This window comes from Pinus tabuliformis, chromosome 1_1, assembly GCF_031772625.1.
Source record: "Pinus tabuliformis cultivar Carrire ecotype Pingquan chromosome 1_1, CPIR1, whole genome shotgun sequence".
NCBI lineage: Eukaryota > Viridiplantae > Streptophyta > Pinopsida > Pinales > Pinaceae > Pinus > Pinus tabuliformis.
The window spans coordinates 604115336-604131145 of record NC_142297.1 but is presented as its reverse complement, the minus strand read 5'-3'; the positions used below and the strand labels follow the sequence as shown (position 1 = coordinate 604131145).

Here is a 15810-nt window from a genome sequence, read left to right as displayed (position 1 = left end):
TTTCTTTTCTATAACCAATTTTCAAACCCTTATTCACAAATTGACACAACTTCAACAACTCTACAAATATTATGGTCATAACCGCAAATTGACACAACTTCAACAATTATACAACTCTACAAATATTATGGTTATAACCGCAAGACTAGAATAACCAGGAAATCCTATAATTATGAAGATAAAATTACACTGCAACCAAATTGTTCGGATTTCAAAATTACACTGCAAGCCCATTGTCGGGATTTCAAAATTAAGTGTTATAGTAACACTTCAAATTTAGTGTCCGTTCCAAGATGAATGGAAAGGTATGTACTCTGGATAAGATTTCAATAACGTTTTCAGAAAAACCTTAGCCGTCAAAAATACGTTCTGTATCCTTCCAAACACGTCATGCCTGACGGTCATTTAAAAAAGTTCAACGTATTTTACGGGCGAAATGGCCGCCCGTCAAATTCCAACCCTGAGTTGTATGGATATCAACAAGGTTGCAAAACAATCTATTTCCAGAAAAACCTGTTTCAGTTGCTGGTGTTGGATTTACCCTGAGCACATGCCTCCAGTTCCTGGACCAATGGCACCATTCAGGGGAAGACCTGAACCTGGTTTGTCTCCTGGAATGTATCCACATTATAGAGGACCCCTACAGGACATTGATCAAGGAGAACGGTTACCTCACAATGTTGATCGTCCAGGATTCCCTCCCAATGTGCATCGTCCTGTAGGAATGAATCACAACATTGACCAACCACCACCACCAGGTCCATGGGCAGTGCAAGGAATGGGTGATGGCAGTGCACAGAGCATGACTGACTATGGAAGAGGATATCCACAAAGAGGAAGTCTGGGAAGTGGAAGTCAATCAGCTGTTGTGAGAAATAGGACTGTAGAGGTTGTTGTCCCAGAACGTGTCATTGGCTCTATGTATGGGGAGAATGGCAGCAACTTAGCCCATATTCAACAGACTTCTGGAGCAAAAGTTATAATGAATGACCCTAGACCTGGGGCAACTGAAGGCCTTGTTATAATATCAGGAACACCTGAGCAAACTCACGCTGCTCAAAGCCTTGTTCAAGCTTTCATTATGAGTGGGTTCACAGAACGATGAACAGGCATTAAATTTGTCACTGCAACAGGAGGCGGGGTCTCTGGTGGAGCTTACAAATGAGCTAGGGTTTAACAGAGGTGGGGAGACTGTGGATTGGCGGTTAGAAATGGAAACGAAAACGAGAGTAAAATGAGACCAGGCACTAGAGATAATTTTCCCTCCAATTTGAGAATTCATGTCCTCCACTTCATGCCCGAACGCAGTGAATGAATTCTTAAGGAAGCATTTGATGCCATTGCCAAATGGATAAGCCTTTTCTTCAGCACAATGAGTTTGTGACACAATCCACATTACATATGCCCTCTATAGCCATCTTAAACCAAAATCAACTCTAGATTGACATGTGAGAGGTCCCTTCATTTTAATGTTCTTCGCTATTGCACTCCTTGCAAGTAGATAAATTTTCATTGCTTCTTGCTTTGAGATGTATTCCCACACGATCGACCTGAGACAATCCTCCTCGAGCTTAGAGAACACAATTCCTTTAGAGTTGCTCTGCGTAATTCCCGTCTTTATTCTTCATAATTAACGAACTGTAGATTGAAGGATCCATCTTATCGCCAAGACTCCCACCATAGAACAAATTTGCCAGGGTATAAATAAGGCAATTAACCACCGTGTAAGACAATTCACCCTTCTCAATATTCTTCTTTGCCAGGGTATAAATAAGGCAATTAACCACCGTGTAAGACAATTCACCCTTCTCAATATTCTTCTTGCACTTCAAGGTTTTCAATTTATTAGTGTTCATGGGATGTGACATATGGATAATGTGTCCTCGTCCTCCCTAAGTTCACCTTGCTCCACTTTAAGGGCCTGTTCATCTGCCAACACATTATTATTCCTCCTAATATGATAAATTTCTATGCTTTCAAAGTCGTCCAACATCATATAAATTCTTTGCATAGTTGGCTTTGCATTCGAGTCCTTATTTTGAAACCATTTAAAACATTATTGAATGGTGATAAGAGAGTTTCCAAAAACTGATAATTGTGATATTCCTTCAAATAACAATAATAACACCTTTCAATCTAACCTCCTCCTCATATATATATATATATATATATATAATCAACATCGATTCATCTTAACTCGAGATATACCAATCATTGAGAGGATTTAAATTTCTGTAGTTGTACTTTTTTCTTCAATTTTGTTTTCATGATTCCTCTTAAGGCTTAGTGAATCCTCAGTTAAGAAAGATTTATATTGGTTTAACAAAGTGTTGAATGGGAATTTATACCTATCTCATAAAATAGAGAAGTGGTTAAGCGATGACCACTAAGTTGCATAATACATCTCACATTGCCAAGATTTAAAAAAATAATAAAAACTAACTAAATTATAACTTTATTTTAAATTTATAATTATTATGATTAATTATAAAAATAATTAATATAAGTTAAAAATATATAAATTTAAAAATATATATAGGAAAAAAAAACATAGTATTACAAAATCTAGCAAAAATAATTGCTAAAAAAAGTCAAAAATCTTTCGCATGAAGTTAAAATTTGCTTTCTTTATTAAAAGAAAATTAACACCTAATGATTACTAGATCAAGATAACATCATATTAAAAATCAGTTTTGAAATATCTTTATTTTCCGTATATTAATAATTTAAATTAATAAATACTATTTATACAATTAAGAAAAACTATTTTGGTAGAAAGTTTGAAACGCCTTGGCTAAAAATTTCTCTTGTGTGATTTCTACCGAAATACATTTTCTTAATTCATTATGGATCACAGAAATTTGAATTCAGAAACTATTTATACAATATAATATTATCTATTAGTTGATAGCTTGCATCTTAATGATGGTCCCAAAAGTGGTAATGGAATAATCCACGATGCAAGCACATAAGAACATGTGTGTGCTTATGTGCTCTTAGGAATTAAGGTTTGGCAAGTCTCGAACTCCTAACCATGATGGCAGCGAGGGTGTGAGGTTGACATGGCAAAAGAACATGCACATGTTCTTGGTGTGACACAATTTTATATTCCATGGCTAATTTTTTTTACCATGTTGGATCACACAACACATTTTTTGTTGTTATTAAGTGAAATGTTTCATCTTCTTTTAATTCCAAGTAAGCATTCCAATGGTATTTCTTTGTTTTTTTTTTGAAATTTTGATTTAAAATTGAAAAGAAAACCTAAATGATACCCTGAACATAAACATCATGTTGAATTGCATGAGACTTGGTTACCATAGATCATAGTGAGAACCCAAACTTGCCATCACCAAACTGCAACTTAGAACAACCAAACCCTAACCTAGAATAAAGAATCCCAAAGTTGAAATCAATACATCATTGGCTATTTTGAGGGTACTCATATAGGATATCGAAAACACCATAAAATCCTCATGATTATCTCTTGCAAGTTCATTAAACTCAATTGTATTATCCATTCCAAAAGCTCAAAGCCTTTTAACTAATATTTCCCATTATAGACTATGACGCATGAATACTATAAAATGCTCTATATAAATACCAAATTAGAGACGTGAACATTACTAAATAAGATTTGTAGTCATGTTCATTGATGCAAGAAACAATCAATCTATACTAGTTAATAAGAAATACATTTTTATGTATTGGTCCACCTACTAACAAATTTGAGACCTTTGGATGAGTAGGTGGTTCATGGTTTTGAGAACCTCTTATTAATAGGGAGGTACGCCTATACTTGTTGAGGACATTATGTGAAAAGTTTAACCTAGGGGTCCAAGTCATCTACTTGATATGTGAGTTTTCTTAAGATGGATAAAATGCTAGGCACAACTTAATACTAGGTCCTTGTCCATCTAGGGAATACCTAATCCCCTACCCAACATCCTCTAGTAGTGGATAATATTATTGTAACCTAGATAATAATAACCACCTTGACACACACCATAGTGAAATGTGATACCTTGGTAGGATCGCCATGCCAGGAGTGACCAAGGTGGATGGTAGGGGATGACGGGTGGTGGGAATGGAAAAAAGGAAAGAAAATCCACTAAAAGGGTTGAGAGAGGAGGTGAGTAGAAAGACAAAGTGGATGGGTATAAGAGGAGAAATGGGAGGGGGCCAAGAATGAGAGATAAATGAGACTAGGAGATTTGGGCATGAGGGGGTGGAGTGAGAGGGGCAATGTGGGAAGAGGTGAGAACAAGTAAAGGGTGGACGAGTAAGGGAGTGGGGAGTGGTGGGAATGAAGGGTAAGATATAACTTTAACCAAGGTTTTATACATTAGGAATAGATATGGGAGTAAAGTGTGGATGGGCTTGGGGGAAGCTAGGGCATCAATGATTAGGATTCAAAGTTGGTTTGAGGCTTAGGGAACTAGGATGAAGTTGTAAGGGATTTGGGTCCTTGCTCTTAATTCCTAGATCAACAACCAAGACGGTGAGGTTGTTTCATCCAGTTGTTCTCTTCAAGAGAAAACATCGATTTATTCTATTGAGGTGAATGTTGAATCCGGCCTCTCCTTTGTGGTTTCTTATTTGTGCGTTGATGACCAAGGCATGTCTCCAGCTAAACGACCGATCTCCATCAATGATGATCTAACTGTAGACTCCAAGACAGTTTCTCTACATGGATCCTCTTCTCCTCTTACCTTGTCGACTTGTTGTGCTCTCTCGTTGGCTGACTCTTCTTTATCCTTTCTCGTTATCCATTCCCCTCCATTGCAGATAAAACTCCCTCCGATCCTTGGTAGTTCTCCTGTCCCGGTTATCGAGTCTTCCCTCACATCCCTAAACCCTCCTAGCAGTTCCTATGGCCAATCCGGTTTCTGTGAGTCCGTCAATCCTCCTCCATCACCCTTTGAACCCTGTCCTGCTCAGATCTATCAGAACTCTGATTCCTCCCGGGCGTCCATCAACCTTACCTGTCAATCCACTAAACCTTCCTAATTCCCCTTAACCTGCAGATCTGATCCCAATCCTCCCTCCCGCTCCGTTAGTGCCCTCAATTTGACTCCCTCAAGAGTTGCTCATGCGTCCCCTTTTGATAATGTCCATAAGGTATATTCTTCCACTTTTAATTTTGACAGTAACCTGATAACCAATTCTATTTCCTATTATAATAAATACAATAATGGCAATTGTTATCATTTCTATAATAACAATAATAATTCTTCCAACTCTATTTCTAATACAAATTTAAATAATAACAATAATATCTTTAGGTCTTCTAATAATAACAAAAAAAAATAACCTTAACAACTCTAACTCATCCAAAATAATTCCTATTAAATATAAATGTAATATTATTTCTCCTCCTAATAATAATAATAATTCCCTTAGTAAGCCCCATGGGGGTAGGCGAGTTGGTAATCACAATGCGGTGAAGTTCGTTAGAAAGGTGGGCTCCATACTAAAGGTCACGAGTTCAAATCCCCCAGATTTACACTGGAGCTATATAGAGAGGTGGGCGTAGCTCCCAATGGTTATAGAGGTAGCGATCAGAAACGAACCCATGTAATGCGAGTCGCGAGGTTGCCCCTGTTGCCAATTCCACTGTAAAAAAAAAAATTAAAAAAAAAAATCCCTTAGTCTATCTAAAAATGTGACTAATCTTTCAAGTTTTGATTTAAACCTTTTTGTTCTTCGTCTCTTAAATAAAGGGGTTAATTTTTCCCTTAGGCCCCTAGAAAAATTCCAGTTGATAACATTATTTGTAACATTGAATTTTGAATTTGTGACCTTCTCGATAATGTCAAGGAGGTTATTCGGCAAGACTGCACTATTGTGCTTAGGAAAGCTAAGCTTCCTAAAAGAAACATTAGCAAAAATGAGTTTCTTGCCATTAAAACCTTAAGGGATAACCCCAACATTGTCGTCATAAACGCTAATAAAGGAGGGGCGGGTGCTATCCTTGATAAGACTGAATATTTTAACAAATTATTGACCATCTTCATAATAGTGGTAGTTACATTAAGCTTAAAAACAATCCCCTTAAAAGAGTTTCCAAAGAAATCGTGCAAGCCATAAAATCTAATATTTCTCTTAATCCTATTAGCAAAAAGCTGATTGAAAGCAATCCTCTTACCCCTATAATTTATGTCCTCCCGAAGGTCCATAAAACTGGGACCCCCCCGAGACCTATTGTTAACACGATAGGTGGGCCCTCTTATCTTCGCGCTAAATTCCTGGCTCAAAAGCTCAAACCTCTTGTTGGTCACACTGGGTCTTTTGTCAAAGACTCGGTGTCTTTTATCAATGAAGTGAAGGATATTAGGCTTGGCCTAGGTGATTTGTTAGTAAGATTCGATGTTGTATCCTTTTATATGAAAATCCCTATCAAGAAGCCATCGAAGTCATTAATCATATAATTGAAAATGACACGGCTAGATTGGTATGTTTGTACCTTACCTCCACTTTTCCAGCTTCCATGGTGATTTCTTTGAACAAACTTGCGGGGTTGTGATGGGTTCTCCCCTTTCTCCCATAGTGACCAACTTATTCATGGAATATTTTGAGACCAAAGCTTTGGCCTTTGCTCCATTCCACCCCAAGAAATGGAAGAGGTTTGTTGACAACACATGTGTCATTTGGCCCCATGGTCGTGAGAAATTGGATTTGTTTCTCAACCATCTTAATTCCCAATCTGAATCCATCAAATTCACGATGGAAGTTGAAGTTAATGGGTGCCTTCCGTTCCTTGACATTCTCCTCTCCCATAAGGATGATGGTTCTATTTCTCACCAAGTTTTTCACAAGAAAACTCACACAAAACAGTATCTCCATGCCTCTTCTCATCATTTTCTAGCCCAGAAGGTAGGGGTTCTTAACACTCTTGCCACCCACGCTCTTAGGATTTCTGATGAGAATCACTTAGAAGAAGAAAAATCTCATCTTTTGAAAGTTTTTGAAAATAATGGCTACAATAGACATCAGGGCCTCAAAGCATTCCAAAGAGCCTGTAAAGAAGCTCGTGTTAAGCCAGCTCATGATGATCATATTTCCAATGTGTCGCTTCCCTTCATCCAAGGGACCACAGATAAGATTTCTCATGTTCTTAAAAGGAATAAAATTGCTACTACTTTCAAACCCCTTAATACCATTAGAAATTATCTTAGATCTGTTAAAGACCCAATTAACCTTAAAGACATGAAAGGGGTATACTCAATTCCATGCTTGTGTGGGATTCCTTACATTGGTGAGACGGGTTGCTCCATAAACCAAAGAATCCAAGAGCATGCGGCAGACATTAGGCACAATTTCTCTCGTTCCTCTGCCTTAGTTGAACATGCTGCGAATTTGAAGCACCATGTTTGCATTGAGGATTCCCAGGTCATCGCTAGGGTTGATCATTTCCATCATAGGAAGCTAAGAGAATCCATTGAGATTGAGAAGCATTCTATCAACCTCAATCGAGATGATGGTTGGAAATTAAGTAGGAGCTAGATTCCTGCCCTCTCCTCTTGATGGTTCCTTTTTTCTATTTTCATATTTTTTGTTCCATGTTCATTCGATCTTTTCTTTCTTTTCTTCATTCTTGATTCTTTGTTTCCTTTTCCAACTTCCTCTTTTTTTACCTTTAGCATTTTATTATGAATTATTATACTATAACTATGTTTGGGTCCTCATTTTAATTTATATATAACTTTTTTATTTTATCATTAATAATTACATCTTTAATATAATTCTACCCGCTTTCCTTTTGTTTTCTTTGATCTATTGGTCACTAATTTACAACTAGTAATAACCACTTCCCTTTTTTAGCTTTAACATTGATATTAAAAATAAATTAGTAATATATAAAATTATATCTCTTTAATTTAGTATTAGATTAGATTATACTATTATAAATACTAATTTGATACATAAGAACATTGAGATTGTATTTAAACAATTAATAAATAATTTAATATTATTTCTCCTTAACTAATTCTTAACAAACTTATTGATATTATTTTTCCTTAACTAATTCTTAACAATCTTTTCCTAATAACTAGTTTATAACAGCTAGTTCCTAGCGGCTAATTCCAGGTACGGATGCTTCTCTGCTATTTAAACCTTTGGTAAGATTGATTTTTTCACCATTTTTCTTGAGGATGAACCACATTAGTTGGTTCGAAACGTCGACCAAATCTCTACCATGTGATTAATCTATAAGACAAACATATTATCGACATGGATCACAAAAGTTTAAGACCTAACATCATTTTACATTATTAGCCTCAAATCCTACCTTGAACAATTTGGTTATTTATATTGATTTTTAAAGGATTTTCATAGTTTAGAAAGATCCTAAAATTTCGATTTTTTTTCCTTTTTATAGAAACATATTCCATTGTATTTCAATAACACAATGATCTATCATTCAATAGGTAAAACTATAGTCAAGGAAGAATACACATAGAATATACAAGTGGAATCAAATTGTTTGAAACCCTTGAAACCCTTGTTGCTAAGCCTTTGAATAAGATGTCATAAAACAATACTCATATGAAATATTACTTCAACATACTTTTAGTTATATAGGAATTCCCCTACACATACCTAAAATTTTCTTTAAATAAACTAATCAATTGTCTTGTTGGTATATAACACCAAGACCAACACTTAGAGAGACCACTCTCTAGTACTTTGGTAGTTGATTTATCTAGCGAAGGGTTTGGTTGAGCCTCTTTTGTTAATTCCTTGAGATATTGGACTGAAACTACTATTAGACCCCACATATATATCATAGACCTATAACACCTAACACTCTCTTGTTAGTAACCTTTGTTAGTAAGCACCCAAGATGAATACTTATAAACTACCTCGTATCATATCCCCAATTAATATGACCATCCACACTACCTCAAACATATTGAATAGCTTGGAGAGCTATTTTAAGAATATGGATGAAAGATTAGAGTAGTTGGATGAGCAGTACAAAAATAAAATAAAACTAGCCAAGTTCAATTAGAGATTAAAGAAGTTGGATGACACTGAGAATATGTTAATCAAGAAGTTGTTAGGTGTGCTAGCTCATGGCATCTTGGAAGAACAAAACTAGATTGCATAACACATTGAGTCACACTAGGATGAAAATTCCAAGTTAGGGTTATGTAGCCACCCAAAATCCTCTTTAGATATGCACAATAATAGAATAATGAATAATAACATATCACACCATTCCCCTAAAGTGGAATTGAATAAGTTTGATGGTTTCGACCTGTCAAGATGTGTCACTTAGATGGAATATTATTTCACCCTTTAGAGGATTATTGATGACATAATGAAAATTATGGTATGGAACAATGGAAATGACAAGAAGTTCATAAAATTCCTTTTATATGATCCTATCCAAGATACATAATATGGAGTTATTTTATTAAAATTGTTAATGCATGTTTAAGGGAGATACTCAAAATTTAGGGTATCTTATCAAGTCACACCAAATAGTATAAGTCATTGACTTTAGGGGATCCTTCAATCAATTAAACATCCATACAAATAACTTAAATATTCCTTATATAAGAAATGTTTCATTGGTGGCATCAAGAAGGATACTTTAATTTGAGCATAAATTAAAATGCAACATCCTACTATGTGGTAGAAGCAACTAAGAGGGCCCTAGAAGTTGAGATGGTGATAAATACATAAATAAAAACACCATCATTTATTCCCTAATCTCATCCTCCCCAATTCCCTAAGAAAAAAGTCCTACTAATCCCTTGAAAGTACAAGGGTTGTCTCTAGCATAAATCTTAGATTACCAAAGACATGAGCTCTACTATAAATTGATGAAATATATACTAGAGGTCATATGTGTAAAAACATAAATTGTTCCAAATTGCTATAAACACACAAGACCTAACCAATGACATAAATACCAAAGATACCACAATTTCAAGTTGAAGGTAGCATTAGGGGAATTTTGAGGTCTAAAATGGGACTCCTGGGAAAAATGTACAACCAAAATAAACTTTATAAGAACCAATAGGATTCAAGATGATGATGTCAACCATGGGGGATGATTCACCATTTTTGGAGTAAAAAAGTAAACAGATTAAAAAATAATAAAATAATAAAACTATTTTTTCAACTTGTATTTTCAACATATCTCCCTAAGGTTTTATGAAAATTTCAAGCGGTAGTGCTTGTTGGATGCAAATTTTAATTCGTCATCCAAGTAGTACACATGTTGCATACTTTCTATGGACGTTGCTACACGAAAAAAATGAGAAGTATAAGAAAAAACATGACCGCAATCACGTTTTTCATGTATTTCTCTTTTTTCATGTAGTAGGGTCCATAGAAAGTATGCAACATGGGTACTGATTAGATGTGGAATCAAATTTTGCATCCAACAAGTGTGGTCACTCGAAATTTGAGTAAACCCATAGAGAGATAAGTTGAAAATACGAGTTGAAAAAATGGTTTTTCCTTTTTTCCCTCTAAAATTTGATGATGTAATCTAATCTTATTTTATTATTTCCACTATTATTTTATAATTTCCTTAGGAGGCCCATTTTATACCTCAAAATTCCCCTAATGTAAGGCTTAGACTTAGGTAAATTTTGAACCTCCATGTCCGCATGAAGAACCCCTAATCTATATACATGCATTAATGATCATTTTAACTTTGAAAACCTTGAAATTAATGGACTACATCAAGCATCAAAAAGTTATAGTCCTAGTTGATCGTGGAAATACTCACAATTTCATTTACAAGAGAGTGGCAAAATAATCTCATTGTTTTGTATCCCCGGTTTGCAACTTTCATATCATGATTTAAAATGGAAGTATAAGGAAATGTGGGGGAAGATGTGAAAATTTCTAACTCTACATGGGATACTATCAAATCAGAATCCATCCATTTTCCATCCATATGCATGATTGTGATATAGTATTGGTTGTAGAGTAGTTATGCATGTTGGGACTAGTCATAATGGATTTCAAAGAAATCTTTATGATTTTCACTAAAAAGGGACATGCACACACACTTCAAAGGCCTTTGGGATGTCTCCCTTTAAATATTCACGTCCTATCAAATGGAGAAGTCTTTAAATAATTGATACTCTGGAACTATTACCCAATTTAATTGCATATAATATGACACATGAAAATCACCCATGCCTATATTTGGTTCTTGAAAAACATCATTAAGTGTTTGAGACACCAAAATTTTTAGCCAATTCTTGAGGAGAGTATGATCATGTCATTCCTATGATTCTAGGAACTCAAGCATCAAATGCATGTCCTTATTGGCACCCTTTCACACAAATGAATGAAATATAAAATATCATTTAGAAACTAATGCAAGTGGGGGTCATATGTCCCAATACAAGCCCTTACTCATCATCAACAGCCAAAATTCTATAGAAGGGTGGAAATTGGCACATGTGTCCTCATTTTAGGGATCTCAACAAGTTCAAAATCAAGGGAAATTTCCCATCCCAATTATTGATGATCTTTGGGATGAACTTCATGGAGATTTTTTTTCAATAATCTTCATCTACATTCATGATACCAGTAAATCAGAATGAAATAGAAATTTATCCCTAATATATAATTCAAAACAAATGAAGGTCATTATGGGTTCTAGTGATTCCTTTTGGTCTTCATAATGATCCATCAACCTTCTAGAGCCTCATGAAAAAGATTTTCAAACCCTTCCTGCACAAATTTGTGCTGATCTTCTTTGATGATATCTTAATATCCAATAAAGCATGGGAACCACACATAGAACATGTTGATAAGTCCTAACAACTCTTGTGAGAGAACAAATTAGTCATGGAGCAATATGAATGTGTTTTTCTGGCTCTTGAGGTCAAATATTAGGGTTACATTGTAAGTCAAGAGGAAATATGAGTTGATCTTAAAAAAGTGGTGGCCAAGCAAGATTGGATCCATCCAAAAACATTTAATATATTGAGGAGACTCTTAAGACTTGAAAGTTTCTATATGGTATTTTTGAAAAATAATGAAAGAGTTATAGCTCCCATAACATCACTCCTTAAAAAAAAAAATCTCTTGTTTAGAGTGAGGAAGCAACATAGCGTTCATTGTTTTAAAAGATTCCATGTCCACTACTCTGATATTAGTATGTGTTAACTTTAATAAGAATTTCATCTCGGAATACAATGCCCCAAATAGAGCCTAAAAGTAGTGGAGATGCAAGAAGGGAATTCCTTGGCATTCAATATTAAGTAATTGTGTGACCACAATTTGGTAAAATCCATATATGTGATATGGAATTGGAGGAGAATTTATCCTTCCTAAAAATCGACCATCCTCTGACGCTTTGCAAGTAAAAATGGGTCTTATTATATCAACAAGTTTTATGGTTTCTTCAAGGATAATGAGTTAGTTTTCATGTGAAATTTAAACAAGAAAAATATCATCATTTAACTCAAAGGAAAACATCAAAAGAGACAACACAGAATTTGGTTCATCCCTCCTGGGCTACATCTTCGGGCCTACTAATGTAGCTAGATCGCTTCATAGATTTAAGTGATAAAGAGTACATAAAGTGTGCTGACAAAATGAGTGGCTAGTTTCCCCTTCAAGGAAACATTCTCTTGCAAACAAATCTCACTCTAAAAGCATGACCACCTACATTTAGTCATGAAACAATCAACAAGAAAAGGCTCTCATATCAAGACCCTGTACTCCATCTGAAAATGAGCATACATGTACAATACAACAATTCCATATTGAAGTACTAAAAGAAAACTTTCCTCAAAAAGATATAATGAGAAAAGACAAACATGATTTTCACCATAGATGTCACAGCTATTGCAAATAACATATGAAGGTTGGAAAACCTCTACAAGGTTTTCTCCATGCTCAGAATGCCTTCAAAACTACTCCAAACCGTTGATTACCCTTGTCACTCCAAGACTCAAACCTGCAAAAGTTTCTTCCAGAAGTGCTCCAATCAGTTAACAAAGGCTTCCATTGGATTCAGAATGTCCAAAAACCCCTATCTGAGCTCTTCTTGGGCTCCAAAATGCCAACAACTCCTCAAGTTATGGCTCTCCCCAAGTTTTTTTTGTTATTCGTCCTCCGAATTGGATGAACCTGCAAAGAGAGCAACAGTTTTTCCCTTTAATCCGCTTGGGAGGCGACAAATTCACCCATAATAGGTGCAAATTGTCACTTCTTTTAAATTTCCAACAATCCCATGAGCGCAAAAATATGGCCACATGGACACCATAAGGTCGTCGGTTGGACCAACAATCCACCCCCACTCACCTTGGTGCCTTTTTCTCCGGGTTGTTGGTCGTGTGGGGTTGATGTGGTTAGGGTATGGGGCTAACCGCCCGCGCCTGTTGCACTATCTCCTGATTATTTAGCCAATGGTTATGCACTGAACAAATGACCTAGGGCCAAATCTAAAACTCTGCCCTTGTCACTAGCCCTTACCTCCTTCGTCCGCAGTCGCATGTACTGTAATGGGACCCAGGGCTAGGGCTTACAACCCCGCCACCTTCACCAAGCACCTCAACCCTTCACGTTTTTCTTGTGGGTTGTTGCGTGACCATAGGGAGGGGAAACTCCCCTTCACCTAATTCTTCTCACGGTAGTGCCAAGGTCCTATGGGAATGAACATGACCAGGGGTTGGTCCTATATGTGCTCCTTCCCTTATTTTCCTTTATCGTGGTCATGTGGAGATACATGTGACCAACGACTAGGCTTAATTCCTAACCCCACTCCTTTGCGCTGATGTTGGTCCTGTGTGGTAATACAACCAAGGGTCGGGGCTCACCACATGACCCCTCTTCCAAAACTCGACCATACATAAATTTTAAATACGTGTGGATGAGTATAGGGTTAAGAACTACCCGTAAGAGAGTGGTGAGGCATTGGATTGTGTATTGGAAGGTCACCCAATGAAACCCTACCAAGGCCATCCGACCCATAACAAAAAATTTAGTCAGTGTGGAGGCACCACATGGCAGCCTTCGATTCGGCCCGGTGGCAGCCTCCCATTGGGCCACCAAACATAAAATAACCAATCAGATTCGACCACTTGCACCTGTATGATCTCGACATGGGTCGAGCTATGGTTGGTCCCGTATGCCTAATTGACATGTTGACATCAACAGTATGGATTGCCCAGTCAGCAGCCTAATCAACCCATGTGCAAATTTTTTAGTTTTTGAGCCAAACGATCAAAACATCATAACTTTTTCATACAAAGGATCGAGGCAATTTAAGTTTCCTTGAAATCAGAATGACGAACATTACAACATGAGGCTAGTTTAAATATATTCTAGGCACTTTCATTATTGACAAAAAAATTGATCTCTAAATCATACATCCCCACTAAGAACTTTTGGACTCCAAAAGTTTATCTTCTCCTAGTAAAAAATCTTAATCCTTAATGTTCTTTTTTCAATTGGTGCCTTCAAGCTCCAATCAAGGTACTCCACCTATCCTCTGCGTGAAGTCCTCACCTTCTTGTCAACAATCGAGCCATAATTCGTAAAATCATTCAAGAACAAAAACATTGATGGATGGAACCTGAACATTCTCTCCTAACCAATTTCTCATGGCTCAAACAACTTCATCTTGAAGTTCCCTTGTTGAAGACAAACTTGATTTTCCATCTTGGAAATGAGAAGCACTTAAATGCTTTCCATGCACTGATTCAACATTTCTTTACTGTCCTCAAACTTTGCTTGTACAAAAAAGTATTCTGGCTACAATAATTCAATGACACAATTGCCTTTGTCCACAAAAACATAGTCATTTCTTGTACAATATTTATCAAATATTTCATTCACAACAAGATTCATCTTGAACACTTGCATTGGTGAGTACATGACATAAATGTAGACAAATTGAATGACAACACATGTTCATCCCAAAGAGTCCTCAAACAATTGGACTCATAAACAAGACAACATAACATGACATGTCAATGAAAAGTATACTTTTTGCAAATAGTGATCATTCTTGTTTCACTTTACAAAGTACCCAAAAACAGGTAATGAAAAACAAATATTTACAATTTATAAAGCAACAAACTGTACAAACAGTCTACCCAATCTTTGCCTCTCCTAGGCTTATGGGTTCTCTTTCTGTGTCTATTCTTGTTTGAAGGTTTCCTTAGGAACTATTCTAGTATTATCTTTGCCACTTATTTCTTTTCTCGCATTGGTTTTCATAATGTATTTATCCTTCTTGGGACAAAGTTTTAGATAAAGTTTTCAACATATTTCATTCCCATACCCATTCATGTTACAATGGGTGCAAAAGTACTTTCTCTTGCCCATCGACAAGGAAGTCTTCAAACTTAAGGGAGATCCTTCATGCTTGATGCCAAGAATTTGGTCCATTGTTTTGACCATCACTTTGAATTGCTCACAATTAGCCACACAATGATCAACTGCATCACAAAAAGTGCAAGGATACATGTCCCACAAATAATCAAAATTACCAACATTTGGAAAATTCCCATGACATTTATACATGTCCCTTGGGTTGTAACTTTGACGATGTGGAATGGATGATGACATGAAAAGTGCTTTGAAGCATTCATCTATTTTAGGAGACAAATTGAAATTATCACTACCATCTTGGTGTGACATATCATCATCTTATGACTTCTTTTCCTCAAAAAATTTAAAACACTCTCCAAAATCTCTATGACCATATCCCAATCCTTGATATCTTGGTCTCTCTTTCACCATGATAGGATTAGTAATACATTGGCCATTAATTCTAAGGCCTCCTCCTTCATAACCCATCCAAGCTAACAACTT

At 36.1% G+C, this 15810-nt stretch overlaps 2 protein-coding genes across 2 annotated transcripts in view; both read left to right on the top strand.

The window, feature by feature from the left end:
* Window positions 1-471: 471 nt before the first annotated feature.
* On the top strand, window positions 472-1105 carry LOC149214727 (KH domain-containing protein HEN4-like). Its single transcript, XM_089389491.1, has one exon. The coding sequence runs from the start codon at window positions 551-553 to the stop codon at window positions 1103-1105; it is 555 nt and encodes a 184-aa protein (XP_089245617.1). The 5' UTR covers window positions 472-550.
* Window positions 1106-6525: 5420 nt separating this feature from the next.
* Window positions 6526-15810, top strand: part of LOC149214726 (uncharacterized) — a 170971-nt gene continuing 161686 nt past the window's right edge. Inside the window, exon 1 of the mRNA XM_089389490.1 lies at window positions 6526-7021. Within this exon, the coding sequence (XP_089245616.1) occupies window positions 6526-7021 (496 nt within the window). The remainder of the gene's footprint in view (window positions 7022-15810) is intronic.